This window comes from Notechis scutatus, chromosome 5 (assembly GCF_049901735.1).
Source record: "Notechis scutatus isolate UNSWTSFEM ecotype Mainland chromosome 5, rNotScu1.2, whole genome shotgun sequence".
NCBI classification, from domain to species: domain Eukaryota; kingdom Metazoa; phylum Chordata; class Lepidosauria; order Squamata; family Elapidae; genus Notechis; species Notechis scutatus.
Window position 1 is genome coordinate 86,741,023 of NC_142013.1, and position 21,300 is coordinate 86,762,322.

The following is a 21,300-nucleotide window of genomic DNA, read 5'->3' on the forward strand; positions in this document are numbered from 1 at the left end:
GATAAATTGGGTAATAGTTTATGAAATACCTCTGAGCCATCCAAAAGGAAGAATACCAAGTTTGATATTTTACAGAGAACATAGACTTGGCTTGATTAAGTGATTAAGGAGCACCACATGCCAAATTAATTTCCTAAGGCAGTGGTGGTGAAATTATAACACATAGATCAAAGATGATGTGCCACTGTTCACCAACACCCAACAGCTTGAAGGCACAACCTAGTTTTATGCAGTTTTTCGAGGCTATGGAAATTGCATGCAAATGGGCTGTGCTCTTTTTTTTGTGGTTGCTAAATGAGGACTGTTTAATTTTCTGCTTTAAACTGAAATATTCACAAATGCTTCCAGGTGTCAGCAGATGATATAAGACTGCAAATTTCACAATTCTGAAATTTAGAATTAAACATTTCTGTCAAAGTTAAAAATACTACAAGTGTAATCAGGGGTTTCATATAATATATGGATGTAGAACTTGAATTTAAGTGACACATTTTCCACATTTGTTCATTAAAACTGACATAAAATAAAACCTGCAAAAAATACTGGTTGTTTGAGGCTTTTTTTAAAAAAATAACAGATATAAAGAAGTTATCGTTTTGGACCCCCTCTTCTTCTTCCACATCCTTTCTTCTTCTATGTTCTCTTCCATGACCTCTACCTGCAACTGCCTCCCTTTTTTTGGATTTGACTTTTGTTTCAACATCCACCAGCAAAGTATCAAGGGGCAGACTGTCTGGCAGAATAAAATAGCTGATATTATTGCCTCAGATGCTCAATGTCTCCAACTGGACAGGTTCACTGTTCTTCAAAGTCATCTTTACAGCTTTAAGATGGGTATTCATGCTGACAACCAGTCCTGTAATGGCTCCATGTACCTGAGTCCCATTTTTCAGTTCAATGGTGACAGTTTCATGACTAAGTTTCATAAGAAATTGCACGAGTTTCATGGCAGAAAGGCAATTCACGGATAAACCAGATAGAGGGCTCCCTGAGGGTGAGAAGCCAAAAGAGATGATGAAAAATTTAGCTTGGCACAGTCACCTCAAACTAGGCCGCTTCCAATACTCATGAAGGGAAGCTATTAATGGGGTGTGCTCTTGAACTGTCTCAGAAGCCTCAGTTGTCAGAGGCTGCAGAGGCCACAGGACAGCATTCTCTGAAGCTGCTTCAAGAACAAAGGCCTCCAGGCAACCTGAAGCAGCCTCAGCTAGGCCACAGGGACCTGTCAACAGAAAGAGAACACCACCTGAAGTTGCTGGCATATCATAAGGAATGCTAGGCTGGTGGGCAGTTGCACCATTAACCAAGGCTTGTGTGCAAGGCTGGCTTTTTGAGTGACAGCACTGTGGCTAATGCTAAAGTTGAGCTGGGAACCTCAATTTCAGAACCAGCACTGCCACTGAGTTTTCACAGTAGGCTAAAGAAGGATAAAGAGATTGCTTAGTTTGGTTGAAAGAATGAGTGATGCTGAGAGATAAAGATTATTGAACTTAGAAGGGCATGACTTGAGATTTGGGTGCCATCAAACAGCAAGTGTAAGATTAATGTAAATTTCAGAAATCATTTTATTAGATGTGCCATCTTGAGAATGTGGATTGAATATAAATTAGAATATGTCCAAAAATACCTCTACAGCTATATCCGCAAGAAGCATTTTACAGTACTGAAATGGGAACTAAACAGAAATGGTTAGATATGGTAAATTGCTAGAATATACCCTATGTGCATTTAAAATAAAATTAAGAGAAGATTTGGTATCAGAAGCATATAAATGTCAATGGTTTTCATATAAGCAAGTCTTATATCTATTATTATTCTTTTTATATCATTATTATTATTAGATTTGAACTTAATAAAGTAACGTATAGTTCTGAACTTGATAAAATTTGAAATTGAGTTATATATCCTATGGATATCCTATTATATATCCTATGGCTAAAATGTACAAATTTTGCTGAGTTTGGAAACAGAAAATGAACAAGTTAAGGACTGCATGATAAGATGGGCTAAATTTTTTGGATATATTTTATATTTTATTGCACATCTGTTAGTCATTTCTATTTTGGCTTTTATTCTCTCCCTTGACTACTAGTTTTTGTTAGTTTTAATTTAAAAAAAACATTTAATAAAGTTATATGAAATTACCCAAGTATGAGTCTACCGGATGTCAGATGTAATTTCATAAACACTGGATGACAAGAAAGACATTAAGAAAACTACATATTTTTGCTGGTGTCTAGTGGTCCAATTGATTTCTGCAGCCCATATTTTTGTGGGAATAATCCATTGATGGTATACTGTAACTGTAAATCAGCACATAAAGTCCATTGAACATGCTATTTTATGTTTGCACAAATCAGCAAAAAAATCTGACTATTGACAAATTTTAATAATAAACAGCATTTTTTTTATTTCAGTGCCAGACTTCTGCAATTAAACAAGAGACTTTGGTGCAAAAATTAAAATTGTTGATAAAAAGAGGGGCATGTGTACATTGAAGCCAAAAGTATAAGGCATATTAAAATAACTATGATATGAGACAGTGAAAAGAATAAAGATATAAGGGAATACCTTTGATGAGACTATTCTGTTGTCGGGATACCTCTGCAGAATGTATGCTTCAGCACCTGGAGGGGGTTCACGATGCCCAACATAAATTGTCCGATTGTCTACCCAGTTCTCTTCCCCAGCACACTGTGAAGAAAAAATAATAATTCAGCCAGTAGTTCTACATCAAAGACTGGGTTTTTGTTGTTTTGTTTTGTTTTAGGGTTCATTCCCCTGATTTGAAGTTATCTTTTTTCCCTACTTGCATATTATGTGCTATTAACATATTAGTGCTATTATGTTCATATTTTTGTATGAGCATATTTTATACCATATTTTAATGTAAGCTTCCAAAAGTCCTTTTTATTGTAGCAGTATAGAAATATATTAAATAAACAAGTAATAAATAACTGAACTGATGAGACATGCATCAACTCACGCTTCATGTAAGATTAAAATTTCATCTTCTAAATATCTAATAAATAATATCTATAATATGAAATTATTATATATATATATATTTGTTTTCTTAAGTTTTCGCAGGTACTTACATGTATGGCATTCAGCTTTGTTCGGGTATTTTCCCACGTCATTGTAGTTGTTCTTTTAAAGTTGTAGCAACGTTTCAGCAGAATCTCATCTGCCATCATCAGGCTTCTGTATAGTGTTCGAACACTATACAGAAGCCTGATGATGGCAGATGAGATTCTGCTGAAACGTTGCTACAACTTTAAAAGCACCACTACTATGACGTGGGAAAATACCCGAACAAAGCTGAAGGATATATATATATATATATATATATATATATATATATATATATATATATATATATATATATATATATATATATATATATATATATAAACATTACATTATATATATTTTTATATATATATTTATATATATATATATATTTATATATATATATTTTTATATATATATATAAAAACATTACATTATATTACATTACCCAGAGATGTGTGGTTGATATAGAAATAAATAAACCAGTAAAACATAGTTTCCTTAATACTGACATGGTAGATAAGTTGTCAGAATCCTATATTCAAAACAATAATTACTTTTGTATTATTGATAAATAATATATCAGGAAAGTAGCTCCTATGTTAGAATATACATGTTATTAAAATATATAGGTTATAGTCTGTTTTAGATATCCAACCAGATTTAAAGATACTCTACTAGTGCTTGAATTGCCTCTCTTGCTGACAAACTAGAGTTAAGCCAATGCTAATGTTACCTCACATTTTGAAGATGTGTGTATATTGAATAGTTCCAGTCTCTGTTTCTAAAATTTTGTTTCAGGTACTTTCATTCAGAAGTTTCAGAGCAGATGTTTCTAGGACAATTCAGTCAAAAAATAATTAAACCACTGATTTTTATGATTTCAGAAATTTATGCCTAGGGGATTCTTCAAGTTAATTAACTTGGATTTTAACTTTCAATTTAACTATATAGCGAGTGCCTGAACACCAGTAACATACTTGAAACTGTACTACAAAGAATCCTCCACAAATTTGCCTTGAATTGAATCTGAATGAATGACAAAGGCAAAGCAAAAGAATTTTCAGATCATATCCATTATTTTCAGAATAAATGACAATTGGCCTAATTCACTCAATATGTTAATCCAACGGCCCCCAACCTTTTGGGCACCAGGAACAGGCTCCACGAAGAGAAGTTTTTCCACAGACCGGAGGGGGCGTGGTTTTGTATATAGGGCGTTACTTGTTTCAGAAACCTGATTTCTGGCATGTTGCGGACTGGTGGCAGTCCATGGATTGGGGGTTGGGGACCTCTTAACCATTAACCCCTTAATGGTTAATCCATTAACCATGATTTTACAAATCACTATGCTTCTGTTTGCAGAACACCCTCTATCAACTGTATATTGAAGGGTCTGATAATAATAAGATGACAGGTAGTTTAGATCAAATCCTTACTGGTTGCAATAGAGTTATTTATTAGAACCAACTAAGAGCTTGCTCAATAGAAACACAATAGAAACACAACTCCAGGAAAATTATTTAAAGTACCCTCTTTAATATAACAATCCTTGTATTTCACCTCTCTTTCCATTTCATCTCACTTTGTCCTGCATAGTTTCTATTTTCATGGTCTTTTCCATCTTGATATTGCTCCTGATTATCTTTTCTGACAAGAAAATTCTGTATTTCCATAATTATATAGAATTCACTTACCCATAAATCTGATGCCAAATATGCACACATTTATGATTAAAACTAAATACTACACTTTTCCTCAATTCAGTAAAAGGAGACAAGATTCTTTAAGGTTATAAATAGCAAAGATCTCTGACACTTTTACTGTTCTAGATACTTGTTTCTTCATCTACATATTTGAAGAATATGCTCTACAGTTATATAATGGTATGTGAGAATGACCTTGGAAGACAGGAGGAAGAGCCACAGACTAAACTATGGCCAGACAATAGCAGCAAAGTCCACAGAAGGAATGGGTCTCTGCCAAAGATCTCAGAAGGAAGCCCCTCTACTTTCTTGAACTGTAAAGATGAGGGAGGAAGAGATGGACTTCCAGTCTTGCAAAATTCTTCTAATGAAACCTTACAGTAAAGATAAAGATAATATTCTTGGTGTGCTTCATGCCTGGACTAGCTCAAAAGGCTCACAATAATCTATGAGAATAGAAGAGTATTTATTTTGTTGTTTTTTCCCACTAATTGGCCAAATTAATACACTAGCATCAGAAAAAAATAGCATAATTCATCCTTGAAAAAGAGTACAAACATGATTTTTATTAAAGTATAAGTCTGAATCCTAATAAAATATAGCTCTGGGGCATCCATTCTGTATATTTAGCAAAGTTCTCTAATTCTCATAGCTTTTGACATTCAAACCTTCAAGAAAATAGAAACCAAGAACAATGTATATACAGAATATATAATGTATCAGTGTGTGCATCTCTGTATATAAAAGTTAAATTATAACCAACATGCTTCCATTGTTTTCCATTTAGAAACTAGCATTGTTATATTATATTATGTATATATATTTTCTCACCAAAATATTTAAGTAATATGTACCAAAATAAAAAAAAACACAGAATAGCTATATATTGATCAAACTTTTAAAGTATAGCAAGTAAAACTAAAGGCTCATCTTAAATCTAGCCACCCAGTTCTCTTTTAATTGAATATTCAAATACTGAGGAATGGTTTCAAATTACATCTTTCACAACCCAGTCCTGATCTGGGCTGAGCACCCTCAAGGGATATTTTGGATTTTTATGTGACATAATGCAACTAACATCCATGTTCTCTGAAGCAGGAAGATAATTCTAACATCTCCCCGTAGAGCAAGAGTGTCAAATTGGTGCCTCGCACCCCGTATGTGTCACATGCAGGCTACGCTCACTGAGCTCCCTGAATGGGAAAAACTTTGTGAAACGTGATGTGACAGCATTGGGATGCTGCAAGTTTGACACCCGTGCCATAGAGTAACAAAACATTTAGAACTAGACTGAATTGTACTTCTAGTCTTGAGCTGAAGGTCAAAATAAGATAAGTCCATTCAACTAAAGCAGGGGTCCCCAACCGCCGGGCCGCGGACCGGTACCGGGCCGCGGAACAAGCCTTACCGGCCGCTGGTTGCTGGGCGCCGCCATCTTTTTGGTAAAAGCGCTTCCGGTGAGCTTTTCCGGTAGAAAGCTCACGGAGCGCTTTCATAAAAGATGGCGGCGCCATGCTCGTGAGCTTTCCGGTAGAAAGCCATTTCTACCAAAAAGCTCACCAGAAGCGTGGCGCCGCCATCTTTTGACGAAACAGCGCTCGGTGACGCCACCGGAAGCGCCTTTTCGTCATAAAAGATGGCGGCGCCCAGTTGACGCCGATACCGGACCGCGGCGCCCAGCTGATGCCGGAACCGGGCCGCGGCGTCGAAAAGGTTGGGGATCCCTGAACTAAAGGTTCTTTGCAGCCATTCTTCTTTCCACTACCAAGTCAAGTATCACAAAGCTAGGCAAACAATACAAGGAGACATCACAGAAAGGTAAAAACAAAAGAAATACTCTCTTAATCCCAGGAAGGGAATAAATGATGTTCAGGAAAGACTGGACTAAAGATATAATAACAGGTTTGCCATGTAACAATCCACTAAGACTTCCGCCCTTCTGATTCCACAGGTTGCTTTCTCCTACTGTAATTTGCAATCTACATGTTGGGAGGTGAGAGGCATGGAAGGGAGTCAGCCCCAATCATATGAAGATAAAAGATGGGAGACATGCATGGAAGTATGTATTCTTCCCAAAGTAGGGCCATGTAGGGAGGATAACCTCATCTGCAAGGGGAACCATTTGAATGGTGCATTTAAGGAGTTGCTGCACCTCATTGCAGCTTTGATGTTGATGATGATGAGATATGGCAAAAGCAAGGATGGCATATCCCCAAAAATGGTAGCTCTCAAGAGTGTTGGTCTAACTCTTTGTGGTCAGACGAGGTACCACTTTCCATTATCTTATGATTATCAGTTTGCCTTCCTTTGTGGACTTTGTCTCCAAACATACCAGCGCAGTTTTAGAGCATAGGAAAGATAAATCCAGATTCTATCAATCTTCAGTAATGTCATATGAAATACACTTAGATTCATATTGGATACAACTATTTTGAAACTTTATAATCCAATTGATTATCATTTGAATTGAGTGGGATGATAAGAAGCATAGAAGATCGAAAAGGTGCTGATAGCTTTATGCCCTAGTTAATAATAAAAAATTATACATTTAAAAAGTAGGAAAATATCTCAAAACAGATATATTTCATATGATATTATTAGATATGATATGATATATGATATGATATTAATTTCTTTCCCATTCTGGTTCATTCCATGTATGTTGGGACTACAATTCCTGAAATTCTCAGCTAAGACTGTTTTATCTTGATCTTGGTATGACCAAAAATTGTGGAACTGCAACATAAATCTATCTAGAAGGGGGTTAGCATAGAGAAAGCTGTTTTGGAGAAAGCCTCCAAAACTAATCTCAACTACAACTTTGTTCAACAAAAGTTAATTATTTTAAATTAATTATTCCTATTTTAACTGCCCCCATTGGACTATGATATTTATACAGTTTTTACGTTTTAACTGTACATTGCTTAGAGTCACTGTGAATGAGATGGGCAGTCTCAAATTTAATATATAAATAAATAAAACAAAATAAATAAAAGTAATACTTAAAGCAGCAGCATACAATATTAAAGTTATTATTCTATAATCCCTTCCCCCAAATTCTAACAATAAATAGTACAATAGATATTGCTGCAACTCTTGATAACATTTATCAATATATAAACTTTAAAAGGATAACAAAACAGTTTTCCACCCTGTCCCAAAGCTCCCTCAGAAAATTCCACTAAGACCTTGCAAAAAAAGAACACATGCACAAAAAGAAAAGAATAGAAAAATCATGCATCAAAATGGACAGGGTAGTGAAGTGTATCCATCTCTTTGTACTTTATTACTTAGACCCATTAAAAGGTACATTCAAGAAACCATAAATATGCCTTAGCATTATGAGATTCTAATAATAACCAAAAGCTCAATGTACCGAAACCAAGTTTCATTGGCACATCAGTGAGGAAGTATTAGTTATGCTTTCTCTTGCTTCAACACTGTCAGCAAAAAACAGAACCCAAAAACTGGGGGGAAAAACCCATTAAGCTGTCTTTTCATCACATACAAAAATACCATTTTCAAGAATGTTATCTTTATCAAACTCAAAACTTAAAGGAATAGTAATTTATATATGACTTTGACTCTTGTTTAAAGGACATAAAAGTTTAACCTAATAAAAAGCTTTAAGAAAAAGATGAGGCAGAATGTTCACAAAAATGTGACTTGGGTTAAATATTGGGATTTTTAGAGATTCGTGCTTTTAAGAATGAATTCAAGAAATAAAAGCCTATCACCCAATAATATATAAGAGATACCCTAATTTAGCAAACCAATAATATATATTATATATTACAAATAATATATAAGAGCCTTACCCTAATTTAGCAAACACGGAAATATAGGTAGTCCTTGACTTACGATCGCAATTGAGCCCAAAATTTATGTTAAGTGAGAGTTTGTTAAGTTAATTATCCCATTTTATGACATTTCTTGCCACATTTGTGAAGTGAATCACTGCAGTTCATAAGTTAGAAACCTGGTTGTTAAAGTCAGGAGGTTGCAAAAGGATGATGTGATCTCCCTGGGACGCTGCAACGGTCATAACTATTAGGCAGTTGCCAAGCATCTGAATTTTGATCACATGACCATGGGGATGTTGCAATGGTTGTAGGTGTGAAAAGAGGTCATAACTCACTTCTTTCAATGCCCTTGTAACTTTGAACAGCCACTAAATTAAGTGTTGTAAGTCGAGGAACAATGTTATTGTGATATAAGCATCTATAGGCTAATGCATCTATAGGCTAATGCGTTAGAAAAAATGCATCAGACTTGTCCAAGCAAGGTGAGATTGTTTATGGCAATATAACTCATGGACAGCAAATACAGAAAGCTTGAACCATGATTTTACCATTGCCACCACTGACAACACCTGCAACATGCTACTCTCCTGTCTGTCCCATAATTAGGTAGACTACAGTCCTAAAAACACGTAGTATGCTTACTAGGCAGCAGAAGAGGAGTTTTTGCCTTGAGAAAACACTTATCATCTCTCATACTACTGAGGATAACCAAAATGGGCTGCAAGCTGGTATGAAGGGATTAGTAAAAGGTTTGAATATACACAGCAGATATAGTACACTGAGTTCTGCATTCTAAATTAATTATAATTTGTACTATTTTAATTTAATCATTCTGCTTCTTTTGATTCAAAAAATTGAAAGTTGAAATATATATATGCCTCCCAATTAATATTTGTATTTTGCCATAATATGGCAAAAGTCATTTTGCCATAATGTGAACAGCCAGTTCATCAACAAAGAATGTTTGATTCCATTTTACATCGCTATTCACTCAAGTGGATAAAATTGATCTTTGGGTATCTGAGTCCAGAATCCTAGTTTTTATTTCCAGCAACGAAGCTGGGTTCGTAGATTCCCAAAATTTGCTTGTTTGGGAACAACAAATTAGGAGCTTGAATTTGGACATCACAATAAGCTAAAGGTCTCTGATTAGCTTTACCCATTTCTGTGAAGGGTGGAACAAATGGACTGCTTCTATCAGTGCTGTGCACATTTGCGATAAATCAACCCAGCTGCCTGGTTCATGTGTGTATGCAATGGAATATTAAGTAGCCGGTGTAACAATTAAATTATTGAAAATGCTTGTTTATTTATTAACTTCTATGCTGCTCATGGAGATGACCTCTTGTTTCACTTTGATTGTTGACTCTCTGATAAACACGTAGTTCTAATATCACTGTAATAAATCTATATAATGGTTGGATATAAGTCCAAAACCAAAAACTAAACCAAACCATACCAAGAGGTTGTTTGAGTAATTAGAGTGATTATAATCACTTGCTTCTAAGAAAGGTGGGTTTGGGGTGCCTTTGAGTCAGTGTTGATTTAAAGACACACATACACCCCACAAAATTTAAAAATTGCTGCTTCTGAAGACTTCTAAGAAAATAAAGTCCTCTGGTTAAGATGTTTGGGCAGGATTATTTTATAGATTATTTCCCATTTTTCTATAAGTGAAACACAGAGCTATTCATCATATTTAAACAAATATGGAAGGAAACAATATCTGGAGATTAGCAATTTTGAATAACAATTTTTGTAGACATTGGATACTTAGGCATGCTAATTTAAGCAATTCTTGGATTAAGAAAAATAATTATGATGCACTGTTAAATGAAACAACAACAGAGCAAACTTCACTTTTCAGGGATAAATAGGAGACTATGCTAGAATTTGTTTGTCCCCAAACCATGACAGCATAGGAAAAATGTTAAGCAGCTTACAAATTTCTTCTAAAATTTCTTTTAAAATAGTTTCTATAAAACTTTTAGTGGAGTTTAGCACTGGGAAGTCTTCTGACTTATGTTATAAATTGGATCCCACAACCTCTAGCCAATATGTATTGAATTATAGAAGATTAATGTAATGAACCTCTCATACTTCGGGGCAAAATTAAAATGGCCACTCCATTTATTACCAAACAAGAAAGAAACAGCGAAGGCATCTGAAATAAGCCAATACTGAGAGGCTGTCAAAAGTCTAAGGGTACAGATAAAAGCAGTAATTTTTAAAAATGATTAAGAAAGATGATAAATATTAATCTGAATGAACAGGAAATTATTTTATTAACATAATGATACTGACATGGCCTTTTAAAAAGGAGAAAATACAGAGTTTGTTTACAATGCTAAAAAAACATGCAACTTTTGATCTGAACTGTACAGTAATACAATTCTGGCCGACAAAAAAAATATCCTGAAAAATAAATTGTGGCAAATTGTGTCATAATCTATCTATCTATCTATCTATCTATCTATCTATCTATCTATCTATCTATCTATCTATCTATCTATCTATCTATCTCTAATACAGCTTTACATTTAAAATAGATTTTATTGTAGAAATGCTGTCAAACATCCCTAGGTCAACCTGATCAGTGATGTCATTGTCAAATAATTTTTTTCAAGGTTAATAAGCAGAGGAACATTTAACAGATTGAAACATTCTGAACTGCATTGGTTTTGCTACCAAATGCCACAAAGAGATTGTGTAAGTTGGGTCTGGGTGAGATGATAAGGACAATCACAACTTCCAGATGTCCCTGTTGTTCAGCGATATATTAAAAGAATGCCTATTCTTTTCAAACACTGCTTTCTATTGAGCAATAATAATAGCACTTAGCATACTACAGTGTTACTGTCACTATAATAAAAATTTTATAATAACATCAATACCATAATCTTATTAAACTCTTTAATTAAAACAGTATTCTAAACCTCCCTATTATTAAATTTTAAAGCCAATCATTTTTAAACATTTTAACATTTTAATCTCTTATCAACTCTTAAACCATTACAATACTACCATCTCATCTTATGTACCTTGCAAAATCTTTTTTTTTTAAAAAAAATTATACTTTATCCATTATCCATAAAAATTTCTTTTTCCATTTAATTTCAAAACATTGTAGCTTTTCTCCACCTTTTCCCTTTCTTTCTTCTCCCAACAAACCTTTCTACCCCCTTCTTCTAACCTCTGCCTTACCAGCTTCCTTCTCTGTCGTATTCCTTTTCCCTTTTGTTTACTATCATCATATTGGTTTTGCACCTTATTTTTCCCTTTCTTAAATGTTTTTAGATCTTAAGTCCTTTAGTTTTCTTCTTTCTCTCTTCCTTCTTTCTTGATCAAATTCTGAGATTCATTAAAAATGGCTCCTTCCTTTCTTTCTTGTTCCTCTGCTGTCTTCATCTGTTGTAATGTTTGTTGATAGTTAGTAAGCGCCATTTCTAAAAAAAGGAAACTGTCAAGGGTTATGAGATAGGAAGGTAAATAAAAATAACAATGGTTATAATTTTATCACTTTTAAAATAAAAAACGAGCTACACAGAAACCATAGGACACAGAATAATTTGAAGCTACAGTAGATGCTGTCATTCAATTTTGCTCTATTCCCAAGTACTGCCTCTGTGGAAAGCTATGTGGGAATGATTTCTTTCGAACTTGTGTAGGTCAAGTATGTCTGTAATAAGAAAATTGGAATCATGGCAATTACAGAAATAAAACTTATTACTGAAGTTTTGCATAACAATATGCCACTTCTGTGAACCTTGAGTTCTCCCTTTCATTTCTGGCTTATTCATTAGTCAGTAAAAGCAGAAACTTCAATTTAAAATGAATTGAAACATGACTATTGTACTACTTTAGGGTGAAAAAAGCCTAGTTTCATGGTCTCTGGGGATACAAAAACCACAGTTAAAAGTTAAAGACAGACCATCCTAATCTGGGTATCATAAAAAGTTCCATTTCATGTACAAGAACTATAAGTAGTTCTAAACAGCTTGTGTGTTGTTAATTTCATCTTTTACCACATAACTGTAGGGACATGAATTTCAATTTCTGGATAACATATAATGTTATTATCCAGTTTAATACTAGTGTAATATAAGACTTGACATTGACAAAATGGCAAGTGATAGAGAAAAAAACCTTATGAGATTGAGATCCATAAGAGGAGCCATTGAATAATTTGAATAAACTGGTAGCACAGTATCTCCAGAAAGAGGTTCCTTGGTAACCTGATTTAAATCTTTTTAGATATGTTTTCATCACACACATTTATGAATGGATTAAAATTAAAACTGCAAGAGGAACACAAAATACAAGTAGAAACTGTATCTTCTTATGACTTTTTATATGTATCATAATAAAATTCATGGTCAATAAAATCTCAGTAATGTCAAAATTATTATGATTTAGTTGTAGCTGCCTTTTCAACTTACAATAGATCTATTATTGTATTTTTTTGTCAATAGCAAGGTACACTAGTCTTAAATTGGATAATGATGTTCTATATTATCCAGAAATTGAAATTGAATGCAAATTGAAATTCATATTCCTACAGTTACTGGAAATTAACAAAGTACAAATCGTTGCAGAACTACCTTGCAAGTGATGTGAACAAAATGAATAATGTCCTTAATTCAGAATGCATAGATATTAGGATATTGTAAAAGATAAAACCAGGCTATTAACTTATCCATATTGTGCATGCCAAGCACATGATTAAATATCTGCTGATGTAATCATAACTGGGTCAAAAAATTAAGGAAAGGGGAGTATGCAAAACCAAAAACATACTGCAATAGTTGTATCACAATTACTAAAAGGCATACTAAGTTTTTTTCCTACTGTTTTTTTTCACAATAAAATAGGTCTTCAAAGCTCATGTAAAAGATAACTGAAATGCTCAGAGCCCATCTCCTTCCTTCCTTCCCTCTTCCTGCTCCTCTTCCTCCTCCTGCTCCTCCTTCATAATGGTGCTAGAATATCTATTTGCAGGGAAGAATTTGTGAGCAACACCACAATACCGTTTCCTGTGGTTTTGGGGGAAGGTGACTAGCTGAGCATGTAGAACAGAACAGAAGCAAACATGCCAGAGGAAATGTGAAATGCCAAGCCTATAACCAAGTTTTCTTCACTCTCTCAGTTGTGTGCTGCATGTCTCCTTTGTCCAAGAGTTGGGAAATGGCCTTCCTTTTTCTTACCCTTCCTTTTGCCTTTCCACATGCGTTAGTTTAATAGTAATACTTACAGAGATTTACCATCCTCTAAATGCTGCAATTCAGGGAGAAGAGAGTCTGTGTTCCAGGGTTAGAATAAGAACAGAACAGGGTGTTTCTGGGGGCAAATTATATCCCCAGAAAACTGTATAAACAATCTTTTAATGCATGTTTTAGATTTAATTTTAAATGCTTTTAGTCTTCTGGATGCTACTAATTTTTCCTATTAACCTTTGCACAAAATCACGTACTGCCCAAAGTATAAGGTGCAAGTAAATTGCAAGTAATTTTCTCTTTTAAGAAGGAAAGTAATTTTTCAAAAGATTAACAAGAACTGAATTGTGCTCATAAGATCAGCAGTGGCTTTGCATGTCCCCATGACATTGTAGGGCTTCCAGCAATCTTCACGTGCTGAGCTGATTAACTCAGAAATTAATCAGCTCAGCTGCTGCTCCAAAGGGAACACAGCATCGCTGTTTTGCCCCTGGAGTCCTGGAATTAAAATTGTCCCTTGCTGGGAGTTCCTGGCTCATCCCTGCTTCTCTCCCCTAAGATTTCCCCCTTCCATCCTGAAGCAACCCTTCCTTCCTTGCTTTCTGGTTGCTCTGAAGAATGGTTTTGCATAGCAGCAATTCATTACAGCAGCAGTATGTTCTTTAGTTTTACTTTTTTCATCTTTCCAAAAAGCAAATATGGCAAGAAGAGAAGAAAAAAATGATGGCGGGAGCCACCTAGTTATTCCTTCCTATTACCCAAGTAGGGGCGGTACAGGCGAGCTGAAAGGGAGACCAAAGCCTATTTCCATCATGTCTATCCCTCTCAAGGACAGAGTAGGCATCAGGTTCCCTCTATGTCTTCTAATGGGAGCCAGGCAATGCCGTCCTTCCAGAAAAGCATACCCTCAAGATTCAGATAGTCCTAATCAATGTTGACCTTCTGCAAGGTGCTAAAAAGATGGCTTTTCAGGACAGTAGGCCAATCCTTCTGGTCAGTTGTTTGGGTCACTGCACAAGTTGAGTTTCTCCTTAGTTTAGATGCTGTTTGATGTTTTGTTGTTGCAGTTTTAATATTAATTGCTTTATCCAACTTCTTAATTCTACAATAACTGCCCAAAATCTCAATTTGTGAATTGGACGGCCGTATGAATTGTATAAATAGAGCAAGAAATAAACTAAGAATGCAGAAATGCTGATAATGGGAATTTAGCAGAGTTTTGATGTAGTCAAAAAGATTCAATCTTTTTGACTCAGATTTCATTTCAGTCAATCTAAAATGAAATGGGGCTGTGAGGTTTGAATGAGGAGGAATGGCTTCAGCCCTAGGAAGACTGAATGGCTCTGGATTTTAGGGCCCACCAACTTTAACCACTTTCCATTTCTTAGTTTTGGATGGGGTGGCATACCCCTGACAGAACCAGTTTGCAATGGACCCAAGGGTTGTGTTTGAGAAACAGATGGCAGCTTCACAGCAAGATGGATGGCAAATAAATTTAACAAATAAATTATGGCTAGGAAGTCTGTTGCACACTTCATGATGTGTACCAATTGTTCCCTTTCCTGCACTAGATGCTCTGCTTACAGTCACTTTTGCAACTGTACAGAAACTGGCTGTCATTCAAAGCTGAATTATTTTGTAGAATAAATGTGACCAGAGTTAGCCCATTCAATTTAAAATTAGAATGCCAGTGAGCATAGACCAACATCAGGACCAATATCAGGACTACGTTTATTCTTTGGACTAATTGCTGATGTGCTTGGTTTATTGAATAAGCCACAACTGGAAAGGTTCACAAAAGATAACGCCCTCAATCATAACTTTAACTATAGTATGGGTTCACATATGATTTTAATACCACTACAGTGGGGTTCAAAGAAGAAAGGCACAAAAGAGACTGAAAGCAAGCAAACAAATGGTTTTCAAACTAATAGTTGCCCCACTTAATGAATCTTTAAACTGCAAAAGAAGGGCATTTAAGATACTGTAGCATATTTGCAAAGATATAAAAAATGTTTTATTTGTTACAATTCAAATAAATTACTTTTTCTTCAATCTTAATTCAGAAAACCTCAAACAGATACAGCCATGTGAAAAAGTCCACCCTTTTTGAGTTCTATAGTTTTACATATCAGGACATAATAAAAATAATCTGGTCCTCAGCAGTTTTTAAAAGTAGGTAAATACAACCTCAAATAAGCAACAACACATGATATATGTCATCATTTATTTTACAAAAAGAAAGCCAAAATAGAGAAGTCATGTGTGAAAAACTAATGTACACCTTATGATTCAATTGTAGAACCACCTTTAACAGCAATAATTGTAATTGTTTTCTGTATGACTTCAACACTCTCTCACATTGTTATGGAGGAATTTTGGTCCACTTTTCTTTACAGCCTTGCTTCAGTTCACTGAGGTTCATAGGCATTTGTTCATGGCCAGCACTCTTGAGATCCCACCCCAGCAGGTTGAGGCTTGTACTTTGACTGGCCTATTGCAACAATTTGATTCTTTTCTCTTTTTTCAGCCATTCTGTTGTAGATTTGCTGGTGTGCATGACCCAATGTTGGCCAAACTATATGTTGGACAGATGGCCTCACATTTAACTCTAGACTACTTTGGCATACAGAGAACTTCATGGCTGACTCAATGACTACAAGGAGTCAGGATCCTGTGGCTGCAAAATAAGCCCAAATTATCACCTCAACACTACCATGCTTGACAGTTGATATGAGATCTTCATGCTGATGTATAGTGTTCAGTGTACTTAGTTTTTCACACATGGCTTATCCATTTTGGCTTTTTTTGTAAAGTAAATGATGGCATGGTGTAATATATCATGTATTTTTGTTCAGTTGTTCATCTGAAGTTGTATTTACCTACTTTTAAGAACTGCTAAGGACCAGATGATTTTTACTATGTTCTGATACATAAAACCATATAACTCAAAGAGGGTGTACTTACTTTTTCAAATGAGTGTATGGCATTGAATTAGGTGGCATTTAAATGGTTTAATAACAGATAGCTATTTTACATCTTCTAGCTGACTTCTGAGATTATTTCTCCCGTATCATTTTCTTCTGAATAATGCAGAAAAGAACACACGTTCTGCATCTCAGCAGTCTTCTTTTAATATACCTTGTTTAAAATATTAGGAGAAAATATTTATGATCCAAAAAGTATATTCTTAAATCTAAATTCCTATCAATTACTGGTATAAATGCAGTAAAATGGGATGAGAATGAGGAGGATGAGGAAGATAAACTAACCATCCTTGCCCCATTTTCTGCTGTCTACATGCACACCACATAGAATGAAAGTCAGTCTTTGAACTAATAACTACCTGTATAAAATATCTTCCTTACTAAGATGCAAAGTACATGATGGCAAGGAAGAAGCTGTTGAGACCTACCCCGGGGTTTATTGTGGTCTTAAATGAATCCACTTTATTCTGTCATACTATATTACATAGTATACTACGTACGTACATACTATTACAATCAGAATTTAAATTCCAGGATACAGGAGTTATGAAATCCCAGTCCAAACAGACAATTAATCAAAGAGCCAAGCAGAAACAGATTCGCTGTCTAAACACAATAATTGAATGACTTTGTGGTACAGAGCACATATCAATAGTTCTAAGAAAGAAAATAAATGAACTTTGCACTATGAAAAACTATATATAGATTCTGTTTTATTTTTATCTCTACCAATTTAACTGCTTGCTGCATCTATGTCATCTAGTTTCCTAGAGCTCCCCGAATAGCATGGAGGGCAGCATAAATTCCAGAAAAAATGAAAACTGTCTAAAAGCTTCAGCAGCTGAAAAAGGAGCTGTCAATTTGACTTAATGAACTGTGCAGCCTCTCTGAATATAGATCAGTATTTTTCAAACTTGGCAACTTTGTGGATTTCATCTCCCAGCCAGCCTCCAGCCAGCGGGACTGAAATGAGTAAGGGATAAGGCACTGAGAGCTGGCTCATCCAACTCTTCACAATTGGGTATGGCTATCTGTTCTTTCTCTGGTTTCTTCTTTTCTCCTCAGTTTTCATTTAGTCAGTCTCAGTTTCTTTCTGTCAATTCTTTTCCCTTTTCCTTTTCAGGTTTCCAGGAAAATACACTCTTGCTGGAGGTTAGAATGATTCATTTATAAAACATCTGAAATTAGACTGAGAATTATACAAACTGTGTCATTTTTATGATGTCACACATATTATGTCATTTGCCCCCTCCTCAGTTCTTCCCTCCACTATAAAAGACACATTTTAAAGTCCTTCAATACCACATGTTCTTTTTGATTCCAAAGTATTTCCTGAAGCCTTAGGTCTAGAGCATCCAAAGCGAATTCAAAATCAGATATTGTTAGTAATCTCATATCAGACTTAAAGCTTTCCATCCAAGGCTTTATAGACTAATTTGATGAAAAATCTCCAAGAGTCATATAGTCCTCACAGACTTTCATCTCAGTTTCCTCAGTAACAAGAATACTAATTAATAATACAAGCAATACTTATTAATTAGTAACATAAACAGGAAAATGTGAGTTCTAGTCCTGCCCAAAATACATGCCAGTTGCAAAGTGCGTGAAGTTTGATATGTGATTATGGAGATGCAGCAATGGTTGTAAGTGTGAAATATGGTCATAAATCCCCTTTTTGTGCCATTGTAATTGTAGATGGTCACTAAACAAAGGGTTGTAAATTGAGGATTATCTGTACACAGTAATTTCAACCACAAAATATTATATAGCAATTCAAGCACACATTCCAGACAAGTACCTTGCTTTTTCTGTAACTTATATTATTAGTGTTTACCATTGATTTTCCAATTATCAATTATATTCTCCAGTGAACCAAAGAGATCTCTGTTGTCCCAACAACTACCTCACTTTGAATTCCCACAAGTACAACTCTCTGGATACAAATGAAGTTAAATGTAATATGAACAAAACTTTTGTGGGCATCTTTGCAGTTAAAAAAGCATACATACTGACCAACAATCCTAGATTTGCTCTAATACTATCTTTTGCATTATTTACCGGCTATTACTGTCATACATTTGTTCTCCATGAATCATTCAATCCCACTTTAAAACTCATTATTGCCTTCATTAATTTTGGGTAGCATTTTTTTTGCCTCTTTTTACAAGGCACAAAAGAGATTAATTTGTTTTGGGTAATGATTTGAATAATCGATCCCTTTGGATTCATACATGTTATGTCTCACCTGTGCAAACGAGGTGAGAAGTCCAAATTTCCAAATGAATATAAACAAGCAAACAAGTCCAGAAATGACAGGGTTAAATTCCTTGAGCCGAGAAAGTTCTTCGCAGTCTCACACAAGCTGTCTGCCAAGTCCGACAACAAAGCAGGAATATAAATCACAAGCTATCGTCACACACAGAATCTTCTGAAGCTTCTCTCACAAATTAACACGTTGTCCCAAACAAGTTGTCAGAACAAACACACCCACTTTTATTCCCTGTGGGGCGTGTCAGTCCCTCATCTCAGTCTCTGATTTGTCCTTTCTTTCTACGTTGCAACTTACACTTTTGCCTGCGCCGTTGCCTCGCATCAAGCCAGCATTCCTCAGCTTGATCCTCAGTCAGAGGCTCTGATATGCTCTCCTGATTATCTGCCGACACCTGAGGCACAATCAGGGAGGAAGGTCCTGCCGAGGAGGAAAGTCCTGGGGAGGAAGGCAATTCCAAATCCTCTAACAAAGCAGGCTCAAACCTCAGAGCCAAATCCTCCCCTTCCTCACTGTCCAAGTCTTCGTCCTCTAGCAAAGCAGGCTCAAACCTCAGAGCCAAATCCTCCTCTTCCTCATTGTCCAAGTCCTCGACCTCTGACAAAGCAGGCTCAAACCTCCGAGCCACAACACATACATATATAAATTCTCTTATTTATAGTTTACAATTTTTGGATAGGCACCATTTTTTTAACTTACTATATATTTTCTGCCTGAAATTAAATTTTCCTCCTATGTTTAATTTATATATACCTTATTTATTTTTTGGCTAAAGTAACATTAATCTATTTTACTATTCTGCTTTCATACTACAAATATTTCAAATTGGGTTATTTGCAAATATTATTATATTATAATATTATGCAAATAATATTATATTATAATTAAAAAGTTATTTGAAGCAATGATTTCACCTTTTAGCCATTCACTTCAGTTTTTCTTCTTATAAATGAGCTTCAGAAATTTTTAGCAATGATCAACCTTGGACTAATATTTTCCATTCCTTATAAGGTAATGTCATAGGAATATTTAATTCATCCAAATTATTTAAGCATCTGACAATACAACTGTATATACTTCCTATATTGCATAATGCTGCAAATCTTTAACGTCTGTATTTCACAGTGCAGTAAAATGTCTGAATAGAAAAACATTGTTATTACAATGTTAGCCACAAGGCAACTTTCAGTTGCAACAACTTTAGCACATTCAATGTGCATTGATGAATTATTAGGTGTCAGGAAGACTGAAAACCCTACCAAAAAGTATATTAATACATTAATAGTATTCGACTTACGACCACAATTAAACCCAAAATTTCTGTTGCTGAGTGAGACATTGAGAAGTGAGTTTTGCCCCATTTTAAAACCATTTTTGTCACAATTAAATGAGTCACTCCAGTTGTTAAGTTAGTAACACAGTTGTTAATTGAATCTGACTTCCCCACTGATTTTACTAGCCAGAAGATCGGAAAATATGATCATATGACTCAAGGACACTGCAACTGTCATAAACATGAGTCAGTTGCCAAGCATCCGAATTTTGGTCACGTGAGCATGGGGATGCTGCAACAGTCATAAGCGTGAAAATCAGTCATAAGTCACTTTTTTCAATCATTGTAATTTTGAACAGCCTTAAATGAACTGATGTAAGTCGAGGACATCAATACAAAACAAAATTCTGGACTTCCGGTTTGTCGGCTTCGCCAGCGGCAGGGATTCGCGATCCTGTGCGATCCCTGCGGCGCTAGCTGTCTTGGTGCCTCTGATCCTGACGGATCTGGAGGCTAAGGCTGCCCCGCAGAGGCAGCCGAAGATAGGGGGATCCGGAGAGGGGTTTGGGTTGTTGCAGACCCCCTCCCCAGCCGGCTAAACCCCCTTTTCTCAAGGCGGTCGAGCGGCGGTCTGTAATGGCCGCCACAAAGAAGCCGGCAGCTGGGTAAGACTGAGCAGGAGGAAGAGGGGAGAAAGTTTCTAAGAGAAAGTTTTTTGGCTGACCCAGGACTTTAAGAGACGCCTAATCCTGAAAACAATGACTTCTTGAACGATACTTTGTTTCCAGAGGAGAATTTCAAGCGGCAAAACTGAGGTGCTGAAAGGGAAAGTTTACTCTCCTTCCCTATGGAATCAACAAATGGCCATTGAGAAACCTGTCTTTTTTTATAAAAGGTAAAAACTTGGCTTCTTGTTATAAGTGGGAAGGGAGAGGACAAAAAAATATTAAGATTTTGCTGGAGGAGATGCCTTGAAG

At 35.5% G+C, this 21,300-nt stretch overlaps 1 protein-coding gene and 1 pseudogene across 8 annotated transcripts in view; both read right to left on the bottom strand.

The window, feature by feature from the left end:
• The window catches only part of ATP11A (ATPase phospholipid transporting 11A), a 115,940-nt gene that overhangs the window by 55,018 nt on the left and 39,622 nt on the right, over positions 1-21,300 (bottom strand). For all 8 annotated transcript variants that reach the window (XM_087967247.1, XM_087967252.1, XM_087967251.1 and 5 more), the window contains exon 2: positions 2,572-2,694. In XM_087967247.1, coding sequence (XP_087823373.1) covers positions 2,572-2,694 — 123 coding nt within the window. The remainder of the gene's footprint in view (positions 1-2,571; positions 2,695-21,300) is intronic.
• LOC113412916 (small nuclear ribonucleoprotein Sm D1 pseudogene) lies at positions 589-1,185 on the bottom strand (annotated as a pseudogene).